Raw genomic sequence first — 16355 nt, forward strand, 5'->3', positions numbered from 1 at the left:
GCTACTAACATGAGTTTGACCAAACTGCGGGAGGCTGTGGAAGACAGGAGTGCCTGGTGTGCTCTGGTCCATGGGGTCACGAAGAGTCAGACACAACTAAACAACAACAAACATCCCAGTCCAGCTGTCGTCAATATGTAGTCAAGTCACACAAAACTGTTAAACCTGGATGTACATCTTTGTTCATATATCAGAACATACCTATATCAGTTCAGATAGAGATCAGATTATCGCTGTAATGCATATGGAGGTGTTTATATAGGTGTGCCCATATAATTTTGGCTGTTTTTGAATTCAAAAAAGCATGTTTGTAGGAGTGGGGTTAGAATCCATCCTTCACTGTTACTTGCAAAGATATTTTATGGGGTGGGAAAACACTTCAGTTCTCTACCAGGAGTTTCTATTTTCAGTTTACGGAGCTGTGCTATCAGAAGGTACTTAGGATCGATCTTGCAATCCCTTCTTAGCATATGGCACTATCAAAGTACCAGGGCAAACCAAGGACAGGATAGTATGTGAACTAAACACTATTTTAAAAAGTTAAATTCTATTTCTTAAATAAAATAAAATAAAGTTCTCGAGGTGGCTCACAGTAGGCCTATATATTCAAATAACAATTAAAATAGATGGTGATACAAGCATGAATGGAAAGCAAGTTTGTAAGTCCTCTTCTTCTACAGCAAATGCCCTTCTGCAGCTGAATAGCCTGGCTGTTGAAGAGGGTTAGGATGTCTTCACTGGGTAGCCATTACAGAGATCTCTCACAGCCTGCTGGTGTTTGGTGGAGCAAAGATGTTAACTGTCAGTGAGTTTTTCACAGAATGCAGCAAAGCTCACTTTGAAATCTGTATTAGGCTGTGTCTTGGGGTAAATCACAGGTCAATGTGTATCACTATTTAATTTGCCCACCAAGACGATGCCCTGCTACCCTATTTTTTGCATTGCATATTTACTGATACTAGCATAAAAGATAGGTGAGCCCCTGCCAGAAATTAGGGATTGTTTAATCCTTTGAGCCACTCCATGAACTTGTAAATAAATCAGAAGTTAAAGTGAGTTCAAATGTTGTGACTTGTCATTACATAAGAACTGAGGGGTTAATTATATTGGGTGGGTGTGAAAACATGTCTTATTAAGCCTTTGTTCCTACCCCTAGATCTTACGGGATTGTAGCTGAGATTTGTCAAGTCAACCACTCTGAGAAAAACAGACCAAAGTCTTAAAACGCTTCGACAAAGAAAATATCTGTATTCAGAACCCAACAGAATTACAATAGTAACCACACATTCTCTAATAAGAAACACACACATTGTAAAAGAGTGTTTCAACTCCCCGTTCTCCAGGAACAATATATATTGGTATTAGCAAGTTTCAACCCTGCCCCCCCAAAGTTCCCTCTTTTGGTAAATAAAATCTTGCAGAGACAAAAGTGTATTCATATACAAATAAGTACTCTGGCTCACAGCTACTTGGAAAGTGCACTGGGTTTGTGTGTGTGTGTGTGGTCTTTACTAAAATACTGACTTAAAAGAGTTTTAAATATATATAAAGCCAATACACAGGTTTTGGTCATTTTTCTAAAAAAAAAGATATGACTTTGAGCACACCAGAAATAGATCTATAAACTCCCTTAAGCGAGCAGGGGAAGGGGCTGGTCCCCCAAAGATCCCAGCTACAAGATTTCCACCCAAGTCCACTCTCTTCAGCACTCCACGCCAAGAAGATGGCTTTGCAGTGATCTACAAAATATATTCCTTTTCAACACTACCCCCAGAAAGCATAGCAAGGTCAGTGCCCAAATCAGAGGCCCATCCACGGCAATGGATCCGACCCAAATTAGATCAGGAAGCCAGGAAGAAGTGAAAAGAAGGCAGGGATGGGGCAGTGCCGGATGACCAAACAGCCAGAGTTAGGCACCGGGCTAGGGCCCCACGCCTTTTAGGGGGCCCCAAGATCAAAATAAGCTTGATTTGATCTCGAAGGAAAATTACAAATCAAGCTTTATGAGTTCAATGTTATCCCACTAGAGGGGACGGCGACATCCAGGACAATGGATACGACCTGGATTAGACCAGGAAGCGAGCAGAGGAGGAAGAACAGAAAGGGAGGCAAGGGTGGGGCAGTGGGGCGGATGACTAAATAGGCAGAGCAGGCCCCCACACATTTTAGGGACCCCGATATTGATTTGATCTTGGAAGGAAAATGACAAATCAAGCTTTCTGAGTTCAGTGTTATCCCACTAGAGGTGGGGAGGGCGGCAAGATTTCGATCGCCGATGGGCCTCTTCGGGGTTTCATCCAGTACTGGATGGGGGTCACTTGACGGCGGCTGCAGCTGCTCCAGATGTGCTTCCCGAGGCTGCGGCGGCGGCGGCAGCACTCCTCCTCTGCTCCATGCCGTTGGGCAGGAACCCGGCGATGATGGGCACCGGCCAGATGAGGGCGGCCACGCTCCACACGATGATGACGAGCGTCATGAAGCAAGCCACCAAGGTGGACTCGATGGGCTTTCGGTTCATCCTCCAGCCGGGGTCCCCTTTCAGCTCTTCCAGGCTGAAATCGAGGCAGCAGAAATGCAGCCGGTCGCCTTGCTGCTCCGGAGAGGGCAGGGAGGAGGAGGAGAGCGCGGAGGAGGAGGCGGGCGCCGGGTTGGCGACTCCCGACCGGAGGCGCCCCACGCGCCTGCCCCGGGCCCAGCTGCAGCCCACGCACAGGCGCAGATCCTGCTGGACGCCGCCGGCCGCCAGCCCGACGTGCTCGATGAGCAGCGGCGGCGGCCCCACGCGGTGGAAGGCGGCCGAGAAGAAGGCGCGCCCGCCGGGGCCGCTGGTGGAGAAGAGCACCAGGTCGCACTGGAAGCCCAGCGGGCTCCAGCGCACCAGCAGCGAGCTCAGCATCTGGCGCTGCACGCTGATGTTGCACGGAGGGTCCTCGCGAGGCGGCTGCTGCTGCTGCTGCTGAGGCGCCGGAGGGCGGCGGTGGGGCGGCGGCGCGGGCGAAGGGGCCGCCGTGGCGCCGGCGGCGGGGGGCGCTTCCTCCTCAGTGGCCGCTTCTCGCCCTCCCGAGGAGCCCGCGAAGGGCGCCGAAGAAGAAGAAGAGGCGGAGGCGTTGACGGGCGGCAGCGCCAGCTCGGGCGAAGGAGGCTCCGGAGCGGACCAGCCTCGGCACGGAGGCGCCAAGGCGGCCAGCAGCGCCGGGAGGAGGAGCGGCAGCGGCGGCGGCGGCATGGCTTAGAGGAGCGCCCGGGGAGGCTGCATGGCGCGGCTCTTCGCCATGAGGGAAACGCAGGCAGAGCACGCTTTCCCCCGGCCCAGCGGCGAGGGCGGGAAAGCGGGGAGGAGACGAGCGGCTGGGTGGGAGCGAGGCGGTCGCCTGGAGCCGCTTCTCTCTCGCGCGCGCGCTGCGCCCGGAGCGCTCAGAGCCGCCTCAGCCTCGTTGCGCCAGGCGCGAGTGGAAAGAGGGATCTTCTGAGCGCGCTCCGTTCTCTTCCCGTCAGTCCCTCCTCCCTTGCCACAGGATTCCCCTTCGCTCCCTCAGCCGGCGAGGATTCCCCTTTCTTTCGTCACTCCGAAGGATCTCCCTGCACGCGCCCCCCCCTCCCACGTGAAGCGAAGTCCCTCGTTTGTCGCTCCCTCCCCCAAAAGGATCATTCCTGTGGTGGAATAAAAGAGGGACCCTTTGTAGGAATGTTGTGGGTAGCAGGAGAGGATATATCGATTATGTATGCTCCTTTCTTACGCTAGTATATATATATATTATTTATTTATTTTCCATTTAATATTATACAATCACATAACCATTATCCACTTTACCGCTTTAGCTCTTTAGAGCCTATCAACTTCCTTCCCTCCTGCCTCATGGCTTTCAAAATTAACCGTTATATCATTACATTTTGTACGTTTTCCAATTCTAGTTACACTCATTACAAAAATAGCTCAAAATTTAAATAAATATGGAAAGATAGAAAATTTCTCATTACAAGTCTTCAGGCACCGCTGCTAGTGATGTTAGTTGCTTACAATAATATTTCAGATACCGTATAAATTTACTTGTCCTTTTGGAACACATGATTATGCTGGTTTCAGATTTTTCCTGTCAGCTTCACCAGTTCTGCAAAGTCCATCATGTTCATCTGCCACTCTTCCATGCTAGTGAGTTTCATACAGAAGAGCACACACACCCCCTTTAAACAGCAGGAAGCTAGTTACAGATTCATTAGAATCTCAAGTTCCATGATTCCTGGTAAGACTCCCTTTGATTCCCTCCTCAAAGAATAAAGACACAACAGTCTTCCTTTAAAAGTAATAAGAAGTTTACTCACTTTCAGTTCACACTTGGATCACTGAAGGCAGGCTTTAGCTTAGAGTTACAGAAGAGGGTTTGAGTTCATCCCATATGGGAACTCATCCCACATGCTGCTGGCTGAGAGCCAGCAGTGCAGTCCAGGAGAAGAAAAGGCATCAAAAGAGGAAGGTGGCTGCGTGACTGGATCTTTTGTGGGGTCTGGAAGGGTCATGCCCACCTACCTGGTCACACGCAAAGGAAGGATTTAACAGGATCTGGCTGAACTGCATGTCCAATCTAGGCAAACAGGAAATGTTGTATTTGACTGTTTATGTTACATCTCACACCTTTCTATATTGCCCATCTTTTGTGCGCTTCTCTTTCGCACGCCAACCCTCATTCGCCTCAGGGACACCCCCATCATCTTGACGCCACAGTTGTACAACCCCTGGACTCACTCGCTCCTCCAATTACAAATATTATATGTGCAACAGGGCAGGACATTTGAGAGGATGCTGTTTTAATCTGCCACATCTGGCCTCACTGGAAGTTTCAGGCATTTGTTCCTCTCCACATACAGACACACAACTCCATGTTCCTCAAAAACAAACAAACAAACAAACAAACAAACAAACAAACAATTAATGGAGCATTGATATCTTTAAAGATGGTGTAGGTCTCTGGGGTTATGCGTTTGACCAAACTGTGGGAGGCAGTGGAAGACAGGAGTGCCTGGCGTGCTATGGTCCATGGGGTCACGAAGAGCCGGACACGACTAAACGACTAAACAACAACAACAGGTCTCTGGGATATACGAGTCAACTCCTAGGGGCCAAGTTCCCTTTGCCCCCCCCCGATAAAATATTTGAGGGGGCTGGGCACCCAAAGTTGATGGGCATTGCCATTCAAATGGTGTGTGTGTCACATCACGTGATCAATTATGCTGGGCAAGGCTTCCCTGCCTCCCCCCATATTTTAGTCACTTTGACACACCTGAAAAAAGGTCAGCAAAGATTTCTGACTCCCAGTTGTTTACCAGTGGCTTCTTTGGCGATCACTCATAGCCGAGTATGATTGTCCATGAACACGGTCTTTACAGTGAGTCCATAAGTGACTGTGGAGGACAATTCTGGATCCATGCATCCTTGGTAAAGGCTGCTCTCCGGTTGGAGCACTTGCAGGTCAGTGTTTCTCATTTGTCAGTGTTTATATTACATTTTTTAAGATTTGCCTTGAGACAGTCTTTAAACCTCTCTTGTTGACGCTTTCCAATTTTTAAGTACGGAATAGAGTAGTTGCTTTGGAAGACGATAATCGGGCATCTGCACAACACAACCAGTCCAACAAAGTTGATGTTGAAGATTCATTGCTTTGACACTGGTGATCTTTGCTTCTTCCAGTACACTGGCATTAGTTCGCTTGTCTTCCCAAGTGATGTATAACGTCGATGGAGGAGTTGAAGATGGTGTTGGTAGTACAATAGCTTTGAAACAAGCATTTTGGTTTCCCTGCAGATGTCCTGGTCCTCAAACACTCTGCACTTCAATCGGGAGAAAGCTGCACTCGCAGAGCTCAGGCCATGCTGGATTTCGGCATTGACATCAACATTGACCAGTGGCAACCATGTCATGACACGACAGACCATTCATTACGTTGCTAAAAGGAAGAAAGCTGGACCCCCTAAAGGTGCAGCTTATATTTTATAGAGGCCTTGATCCCTTCTCATATCTGACTACTTTGTGCTATTGTGCTGAGCACTGATTGATGAATTGTGTTATATGCCGCTTTTGCACAATGAGCTGGGGCCAAAACAGCTTACAGCAAACATTCAAAACATCAAAAACAAATATACTGTACAGTGTCTTCAGTTGCTTACATTTGTTTAGAACTCCAGTACAAAAGCTCTAAATAAAATTAAAGGAATTGTCCTAAAACCTTGACCCTGCACTAAAGTAAGGTGCATGCAGCTAAATCACATAAGACTTGGTTCATGTGGGTGCTGATATAAAAAATAATACTTTACTTTTCCCTTTGGTCCCTCCTTTTGGCCATGGTTTGACTTAGTGTTATATTTGAACATGGCTTTGTGTTTTCTCTCTAGACATCCAGATGGTGAAACACACTTTGCCTATTGGGTCTATTGCCATCACCCATTGCTCATCAAGAAACTGCCTTCCAGACTGTGTTCCTAGACTATCCTGAGACTTTTTTCTTTCTTTCTTTTTGCAGATGGGGGGATGACACAGAGAGATTTACTTCAAACATGTATTTAAAGGAGGTAGTTTTAATGTACATGCAAATATAACCCTAAGCTATCATGGCTAATAGGCATTATCTCCACAAATTTAATTAAGCCTTTAACAGCCACTTATGCTCGTTTCTGTCAGAAACACCCTGCAGAAATGAATTCCATAAATTAATTGTTCATTAGATGAAAAACTGTCTCCTTTCGGTTCATACCGACCGTCAGAATCGCTGGATTACTCGAAATCATGTCCTAAGTTCAAACACGTTTGCTACCCATTTATGACTTCGTACATTTCTTGCTTATACTCCCTCTCCTCCCTCTCATTTTAAGCTACAAAGTCTAATTGTTTATGCCTATTTTCATATGGAAAATGTCCCTTGCACTGAACATCCTTGCTGCTTCTTTCAGTATCTTCTTCCGTTCATTTAAATGTACAACTTTGTCTTTATATCATAAAGCTTTGCACAGATCTGACAGGTGCAAAAGAGACCAAGGCAAGTTATCTATTAATAACTGGTGGCTGGCGCTTCCCTTGGGATAGGGAAAAGAGCTGAGCGATTCTGCCACTCCTCCCAGACCTGGGACTTGGCTGAGGCTTGTAGAAGAGCAGGTTGCAACCTGCACACCTCCAGCTTAAGCCCATCTCTAGGCTTGGACATCGGGTTTTCTGCAGATAAGCTATTTCCTGCAGGAAGAGGGAAGGAAAGACAAAGGCTAACAGGTCTATAGGTTTAAGAATGCAAAAGTGACAATTCAGCAAACTATGTACAGTACTGTATATTATCAGATAGCTGAAGATACTTTTTTCTGTATTTTTTTTGGGGGGGGGAGGAGGAATGCCTGTAGAAGTAGGCCTTCACGACTTTGTGGCTTTTCTTTCTCTCAAACAAATCTGTTTCTGAAAAGACAGCTTGTTGTGAAATATATTCTTCAGAAATGATAGTTCCAGGAGCTGCTAAGGATCATACAGTCCTATCCTTTGCCTTGCAGATTGTACTTTCATTTATGATTCATCTTTGGAGCCTCAGAGCATTAGAACAATTAATTCCAGCATATGAGATTCAAACATGCAATTAATTACCAGAATAATAACATTGGCAATTGAATTAATGTTAGACTTACCGGTACATTAGTAAGAAAGCAATGTTATAATTTTTGTGCTCTTTTGGACATATTTCTTTGTAGAGGAAGAATTACTCATAATTTCTTCTTCGTAACCTTCCTCACAAAGCTCTAGAAATGTACTCGTGAAAGGATTATTCAACAATACTGGACAAAGGGCCTAAGAGCATAGAATTACAGTATTATCTATTTTCCAAGGGTGTAAGAGTAAGGGCGACTTGTTGTATAGGTTGTGTGAATGACCTAACTTGGGTTTTGCATCACTTAATATAATGCTTATCATAAGGTTGAGAAGCAGATTGCTGACCTCAACCTGCAGATTTTAAATGATGTTTATTGGACTTCATACATTTGTATTGATAAAGTAGAAGTATAATACATTCTGTGGAATTTCACTGACTGTGGTTAGCATAATAATTTGAAGGCTTATGTAATTACTGCAAGATTCTCTTAGTGAATATCTCCCCACCCTACCCAACCCTGACACACTTTTTCCTAGGAATGAAATAAAAAGAAATTTTGCCATGAAACAGAAACCCATTTTCAAACTGCCTGGTGAATAATTTCACTAATATATATTTCACCATCTCAGAACATAAGAACACAGATCAGACTGCTTGAACAACGGATCTCTTATCTGAGAGCCTACCAGGCATGTCCAAAGTCTGTTTTGGGGGCCTAATCCGGCCCCTGTGGCAGTTTATTTCCTGGGGTAAAATCCTAAAAAACCTCAACAACAATCCTTTAAAAAGGTTAACAACTTTGGTCGGCCCTCATGGCCCTTCACTTCATCAAATCTGGCCCTCTTTGAAAAAAGGTTTGGACACCACTGAAGGGTTAAAGTCAAAGAGTTCAAAAGAAGCAGAGAAGGGGGTGCTGGATACTGACCCCCCATGCCACTTCCCTTGGAAAAGGGGTGTGGTTTAAGCAGCCTGGTCGCCCCATCCTTCCCATTGTGCCCTGCCCCTTTCTCTGCAAGGGTTCAGGTGAGTGCAAAATGCCTTGGGGCGCAGCAACCTTTTGGAGGGGAGGCTGGGGGGAGGATGCAATGCCAGTGGGATGGAGGAGGGGGTGATAGCAGGCAGGGAAGCTGCTGGGAAGGTGGAGGGAGAGAGGACACCCCCCCAAAATGAAGGGAGGTGGGTGTGCAGCTGAGGTCCTTCCCCCCCCCATTTCGAGTATTCCGAATAGTAATATAGATACTATAAACACATGCAGAAATACAAACGTTCCCTAAATTGTGTTTTGGTGGTGACAAAAGTCTTTCCCCAGATCAAATCCTTCTCAGTGGCTGATTAAATTAGCAAGTTATTTTATCTCCGCTGGTTCAGAGCATGCCTGTTAGTTAAGTCCAAATTTTTATCTTAAAAAACAGGTGTCCTTTGCTTGTGGCATCAGCTTTGGAGAGTTGCCACAACCGTGCGGCTTACACCCAGCACCCCCTGCCCCCTCTCTGCTGGACACCAGGCTCCCCATCCCTGGCCTATAGGATAAACAGCACCGTAACCCTAGGTAAGTATTTCGTACCACACCTTGTACTGGTCATTGGGTCCCAGCTTGCTCCAAGGCTCTGGGTTGCTCTTTTTGTCCCAGCCAAGCATAGAAATGTGACAAGAGGCAGACAGCAAGGAGTACATCTTTGTAAGAAGAAGGAAAAACATGCAGGCGATACACATTTCATGCCAAGACGGCTTGTGTTGTGAAAATAAGCAATTGCATTGGGATTTTGTCATAATGGGTTGAGATTAGTGTGAATTCAAATTAAGAGTATCCATGGAAGAAATGTCTTAATTGGGTAGCAAATGTTTCCTGGCACTGTTCCAGGCATTCTCTAAGTTCAAAGATTCCAGCTGAAGTGCTTCTTTTAAGATGCTGCTTGTCATATTTCAAAATAGTTCCTCTTTTAATTGTTAGCCCCTTTAATCAATTTTAAAAAATGTGTAAACTGATCAGTCTCAGCAATCAATGGATTGTGTGTTGCAACTGGCAAACCTCATTTTTTAAGAGAGCACTCCGGTCTATCAATGCACCAAGGAGGTTCTGTCACCTACCCTCTCTCATTCACTTGAATGGAGAAACAACCTTTCCATGAGTGCAGAGCTGGCCCCTTCACTGATGTGAATGAGGAAGTTCGATTGTGGTGAAACTTCAGGTGTGGGGCAGATTACAGTGGTGCCTCACTTAACGAATGCCCTGCTTAACCAAATTTCCGCTTAACGAAAGGATTTTTTGAGCAGAGGTTGCCTCGCTAGACGAATTCGTTTTATGAAAAATTTGTCTAGCGAATCGCGGTTTCCCATAGGAATGCATTGAAATTCAATTAATGCATTCCTATGGGCAAAAAAAAATTCAAAAAAAAATTCAATGCATTCCTATGGGATTCGCTAGACGAATTTTTCGTTATAAGAAAAGACCCGTGGAACGGATTAAATTTGTCTAGCGAGGCACCACTGTACATCGTTTTACAGCTGGATGAGGCTGGTTGGGAGCACAGATGGACACAAATATAGTTGCCTTGAGCATTAGTTGTTTCACAGCTCAGATCAAAATCCAATTAACAATTGGTCTTTTCAGTCTGCAATTAACGAAATAACTGATTTACAGTGACTAGATGACACATGCTTTCAGCTCTCATCTTAGTGGATACCAATTTACACCTGTGCAAGTGAAAGAAGAATGTTTCTTTGATATGCCAGTGAAGGACAGACTTAATGTAATCCCTTCAGCGACAAAGTTCATCCTCCTCTTGTTATGCAAATACCCCTAGTGATCAAGAATTGAAAAACAGAAAGAGAAAAACATGGCAAGGACAGATCTTTATTTTCTCTGAATAGCTTGTTATTCACAAGGCACTAGCTGCTCTCAAATGCACTATTAAGGAAAAATGTGTGGTTATATAAGCTACCATAACTGACCACCTTTGAATACTGTGAAAGGCTGGGCTTATTATGGAGGAACCTTTAATTAAGACTGAGACAAGTTTACTCGATTTTAATTGCAAGCTTTTAAACTTGTTGGTGGGGGGGGGGGGGGGTTTGCCTTGACTCTTTCAGTTAGCAAAGCAAATTTAGGATTCTCACACATTCAGTAATTTCCAACATGAATATTTACACTAATGAAAGTCCTAGGTAAGCTACAATGCACATTCTCACATTTCAGAAGTGCATTTGCTTATTTTACTAAAATATTGGGAGTGTGACAGCCAGACAGCCATGCCTTCTTTTAGCATACAGTGGGCTTTGGGGATACTTTCAGGTGGGTCTCAGTGCCACTACCTGTCCAGTTCCTTCTTATTTGCCAGTCACAACCTCTGCATTAGGAAGATTTTGGGCATCAAATGGCAGGACAGAATCCTCAAACAAAATTGTGCTTTCCTAAGGCCACATTCCCAGCATGATCGCACTCCTGCCTCATCAACATCTACGCTGGCTTGGTCATGTTCACAGAATGGAAGATGGCAGGATCCCCAAGGATGTGCTCCACGGAGAGCTGGCTTCAGGCACCAGGCCTGTTACAAAGGCCTTTGTGTTACAAAGGGATGTGACATGAAGGCTGGCACAACATCAACCCCACTGTGTGGTAATCCCTTGCAGATTACCACAGTGCCCGGAGAAAGTCAGGTCATGTATCCATAGCAGTAGCCAGAGGAGGAATGACCGCTGGGAGGAGAGAAGAAACGCCATGATGCATCTGCAACAGCACAACTGAATGCCTTCATCTGCCCTAGCTGCAACAAAACATCTCTCTCCCATATCGGTCTCTACAGTTTTTAATGTTTGATGCTTTATTGTGTTTTTAATATTCTGTTGGGAGCTGCGCAGAGTGGCTGGGGAAACCCAGCCAGATGGGCGGGGTATAAATAATAAATTATTATTATTAAATTATTATAGTGTGATATCAGAGTCCTCTAATGACAGAATATGTTGAAGAGGAGGCACTTGATAAAGGAGTAGCATTAACTAGATAAAACAAGGTTAACTGATAGCAGGCGTTTAAGGAAATAGAAAGCTTTGGAGATCCGGGTGGGGGTGGGGGTGGGGGGAATCCAAAATAAACTCATTTCTCAGAGCAAACTTATTCACCTAGTATGGATCTTTATATCAAATCACAGAATGGTAATGCTCAATTATAATATGGGGTGGTATGTTATCAGGTAGTTGGAAATGTCAGAGGCCAAGTCTACATTTTAGGGGGCATGCTAAATCCAAGGCCTCTTGTTAAACTCACACAAGCAAAAACAGGAATTGACAATAATTCCCTGCATTTTTATGGCATATCAGCAATGTCTAATTAGCCCCTGTGGGATTTCCAGCGCACAATGATAGCAAGGATATACTGGCTTCCTTGGTGCACTACAACAGAAAAGAATATAATCCAACAGAAAGATAAGGGGATGATAATTGGCCAAATGCTTAATAGAAATATTATTATCCTGTTGCTTGTTGTTTACATGGCAAATACTAAATACGTCGTGTCACAACTTCCATACGCGATATCAGAGTTGCAAGGCACGGATGCTGTGTTCAAATTTACCCGCCTTAGTACTTTCAATAAAACGTTGAGCTCGACTTTTCTGTTTGTTAAGGGTTTCTGGGAATTTGTTAAGGGTTTCTGGGGATAAACTACAGTGCTCATAATTCTTTTTTGCGGGGGGAATGTGTTTTAAAGGTAAAGCATGTTCATGGCCTGCTGGTTATTGAAACTGTGTTCACATGACATTACTCTGAATCCATATCTTTCCTGTTCAGGGCCACCTGTCTGTGTCCTGCGTCTCATGGTCTTGATTCCACAACTTCTTGAGAACTCCAGATGCATTTTCCTTCATATCAGCCTCCACTTGAAAACAATCTGCAACTAAGCCGAGGTGTGTATGCTTGAGATAGCCGTTGTACGTGTGCAGATGACAGCTTCATGAATAGGAGTTGGGGGTATGCCGGACCTTCCAAGTGTCTCTATTTTCCAGGGACATTCCCAATTTGAAAGAAGCCATCCTGGTTTCTGATTTGATCCCGGAATGTCCCACTTTTCCTTAGGATGTCCCTAATTTCATTGGAGAAATGTTGGAGTTATGCAACCCCGCAAGCCAAGAAGATAAGTAAATTACAACCTTTAGAAGACATCTGAAGGCAGCCCTGTCTAGGGAAGTTTTTTTAAAAAATGTTTGACATTTTATTATGTTTTGATACGAGTTGGAAGCCACCCAGAGTGGCTGGGACAAACCAGTGTGATGGGTGGGGTATAAATAATAAAAAGATGATGATGATGATGATGATGATGATGATGATGATGATGATGATGGAATAGGACATTCCTATTTTCATTGGAGAAATGTTGGAGGGTATGGCATGCATGCACAGAGAATGTAAGCAGGCAATAAGCATTGGGTGAAGACATCTCCACTGGTGTGTATAGCAATGTGCCTTGGAATGCAGAATGGGCTGCATTTTAAACCACTAATGTATGCATAGCCCAATTCCCTCTGATCAAAGCTGCTTATTTTTTTCTTTTTGTTGAAAAACAAAACTGGGACCCTGCTACACTTATGTGCATGGAATATGTAGTTAGTCCCTTTTGACTGTTTAACAGAGTCAGCAGGATCTTTGCTAGTGGAGAGAATTTAGGCCCTGTATCCCAAAGATTGGTGATATGATTCATGCGTTAGCAACAGGGCCTTGGGATCTATCGTGGGAGGGAAGGTGCAAAATATATGCAAGATGATTTCCACAGTTTATGAATACATATTTCAACACGTTATCGTTTGCTCTTTAGAAAAAGCTCATTACGAATCAAATCATCATTTCTTATTTTTAAATCATCGCTCTCTTTTCTCTGGAGCTAAAGAATGCAGCTGACGATTATAGATTGAACAAGACAGCTTCTGGGAACAAAGGTGGGAGAGCTGGGGTTTTTTTTGTTAACCTTTACAGATTTCTGTTCAGCACAATTCTTTACATCTCTACTCAGAAGTACTACTGAATTTAATGGTATTTGCTCCCAGGTAAGTGTGTACAGCCTAACACTGTAATCCAATACCCACTTACCAGGACGTAACTGGGCCTTATATCTGGGCAAGCATGTATAGGATTGCACTGAAAATCTATATATACCGGTATATAAATGTAAAAATGATGAAACTGTGGGCTCCATTTTTCTCGGTAACCGCTTGACCGATCCCCCTGAATTTTGGACACAATGATCCATGCCATTTCCTGAATGTTCGCAGAACCTCAGGTGCTTCACATCTCTTACCTGCACAGGTACAGACCTCCTTTTCCACAAACTAAAACAGCGCCCTCAAGTGGCGTTATTCCTCAGCTCCTCCTCCTACACCCCCTCCCTTCCTGTAAAATCTACACCACACCCACAAACCCCGCCTCCACTGCTCATAAACATCCATGAAGGCCAAACCAACTGAAAACAGGCCTTTTCCAGCAACAAGGCCCAACATTGCCAAGTGGAGGTAGGAGCCTGCCTGGGGGGGATGGGGGCCCGAATAAAGGGCAGGGATAGGTAATAGAACAGGGTAGGGGGAGACACGGGGATGAAACCTGCCCTCTCCACAGTATCTTGCCTCGGCTCAGGGGGATCTGAAGGGGGGCTATTACCCTCCATCTCACAGACTAACACACAGAAACGCGTGCAGGGCCAGCTAATGTATTATGAAATCTGGGAATGAGCTGAAAACTCCACCATTCCTACCCAAAAGCTATACAAGGGAGGTGAGGCTGCACAGAAACATAAAACAAACTTTATCTGCCGTTATGTCCTCAACTCTGAGATGCCATCTTATGGCAATGCAGGAAAATTATTTCATTGCCACATTCAAATCTCTACTTGCCTATGTTAAATATCTGCTTCTTAGCCTAATCTTCCTCATAAGGTCATTATGAAACGGAATGAAATCATGTTCAAGCATTTTGCACACCGTAAAGATTTGTAGAAATTATTAATAATGAAACCATTCTGCACTTGAGGCTTGACATTAATTTATTATTGATTGATTGATTGATTGATTGATGGATTGGATTTATATACCACCTATACCCAGGGGTCTCAGGGCAGTTCACAGAATAAAATAAAGATATAAAACCACAAAATACATAATAAAAATAAAAACAACAACCCAATAGCCCCCCCAAAAAAAACACATTTTAAAAAGGCATAAGATGTAAATCAGATCAACTAAAGGATTGGTTAAAAAGGAACGTTTTTGCCTGGTGCCTAAAGGTGTATAATGAAGGCGCCAAGCAAACTTCCCCGAGGAGAGCATCCCACAGACAGGGAGCCACTGCAGAGAAGGCCCGTTCTCATGTTGCCACCCTCTGGACCTCTCAAGGAGGAGGCATACAAAGAAGGGCCTCAGAAGATGATCTCAGGGTCCGGGTAGGTTCATTTGGAAAGAGCCAGTCCTTGAGGTACTGGAAGCATGATTATAATAAACCAGCCTAAGGCTGTGCGCACATTACTGCTTACTCAGCCGTAAGCATGTTCCCACCTCTGGTGTTTGAAGCTGAGTACACATGATGTTAGCCACAATCCAGAGGCATCCTGTAACTTTTTGAGAAATATTCCTGTTGACAGCTTTAGTGAATCGGACTTTGGTACAGGAAACAAATCCGGTAATGCAACTTGAAACAGAGCACATGGGCGGGGGACAACCTTGCTGCTGCAATTCAACCCACTGTCGTGTACATAGCCTAAGTTACAGGAAAAACGGGGGGTGCTGTGGTCGAAACCACCGAGCCTCTTGGACTTGCCAATCGGAAGGTCGGCGGTTTGAATCCCCACGACAGAGTGAGGTCCCGTTGCTCTGTCCCAGCTCCTGCCAACCTAGCAGTTCAAAAACACGCCAGTGCAAGTAGATAAATAGGTATCACTGCGACGGGAAGGTAAATAGCGTTTCTGTGCAATCTGGCACTTGTCACAGTGTTCCGTTGCGCCAGAAGCAGTTTAGTTATGGTGGCCACATGATCCAGAAAGCTTTCTGTGGACAAATGCCGGCTCCCTTGGCCTGAAAGCGAGATGAGCGCCTCAACCCCATAGTTGCCTTTGCCTGGACTTAACTGTCCAGGAGTCCTTTACCTTTTATCCTTTCTACATGAAACAATGTAGACCTGCCACTTTTTTTTTACATTGCCACATGGGAAGCTGCTTAAGAGATTTCCACTCCAAACTCAGCATTTTTCATCTTGATACACCTGGAAGGTGTTCTCCAACCAAAACAAGGAAGTCATCTTGCTTTTCTGCCATCATGCTTTTGTGGTGCTATGGCAGACAGCAATAATGCAATAACAGTGGGGGAACAACATTACAGAACAACTCTTAAAACAGACAGTCCAGTATAAATCCCACAAGTGGCCCAGAAAAACCAGGACATCCCCTTTTTTCCCTCTGAGAGCCTGGTTACCATTTTGGGTGCCATGATTTTGTGCTGAGATATCGCTTGGAAAAAAGCAGTTTTTTGGGGGGGGGGATGGACAGCGATCTTACACAGCACACCAAAACACACCTTTTCGGGTGTTGTGAATGCACATATTTGGGGGCTCCGTGATGTCTCACAGATCACGTGACTTGCACCACAACCCACCAGTCTGGAAGGGCTCTAAGAGTCAAAGGAAACAGAGAACTAAAAGTGTTCTGCTCCAACGTAATGGTTCTGTTTTGCATCTCTCAATGCTTTCATATGTGTCTTTACTTGCCAG

General features: G+C 44.8%; 1 protein-coding gene and 1 long non-coding RNA gene across 2 annotated transcripts; one reads left to right on the top strand and one right to left on the bottom strand.

The window, feature by feature from the left end:
- Nucleotides 1-1228: 1228 nt before the first annotated feature.
- Nucleotides 1229-3546, bottom strand: TMEM158 (transmembrane protein 158). The gene has a single exon (XM_035129939.3). The coding sequence runs from the start codon at nucleotides 3224-3226 to the stop codon at nucleotides 2315-2317; it is 912 nt and encodes a 303-aa protein (XP_034985830.3). The 5' UTR covers nucleotides 3227-3546; the 3' UTR covers nucleotides 1229-2314.
- A 48-nt stretch (nucleotides 3547-3594) lies between these two features.
- On the top strand, nucleotides 3595-14828 carry LOC148684204 (uncharacterized). Its single transcript, XR_015946402.1, has 3 exons — nucleotides 3595-5969; nucleotides 9029-9165; nucleotides 12402-14828. It is a non-coding gene; the product is annotated as an uncharacterized LOC148684204 (long non-coding RNA).
- Nucleotides 14829-16355: the final 1527 nt, after the last annotated feature.

The sequence above is a fragment of the Zootoca vivipara genome, chromosome 11, assembly GCF_965207765.1.
Source record: "Zootoca vivipara chromosome 11, rZooViv2.hap1.1, whole genome shotgun sequence".
Taxonomy (NCBI): Eukaryota; Metazoa; Chordata; class Lepidosauria; order Squamata; family Lacertidae; genus Zootoca; species Zootoca vivipara.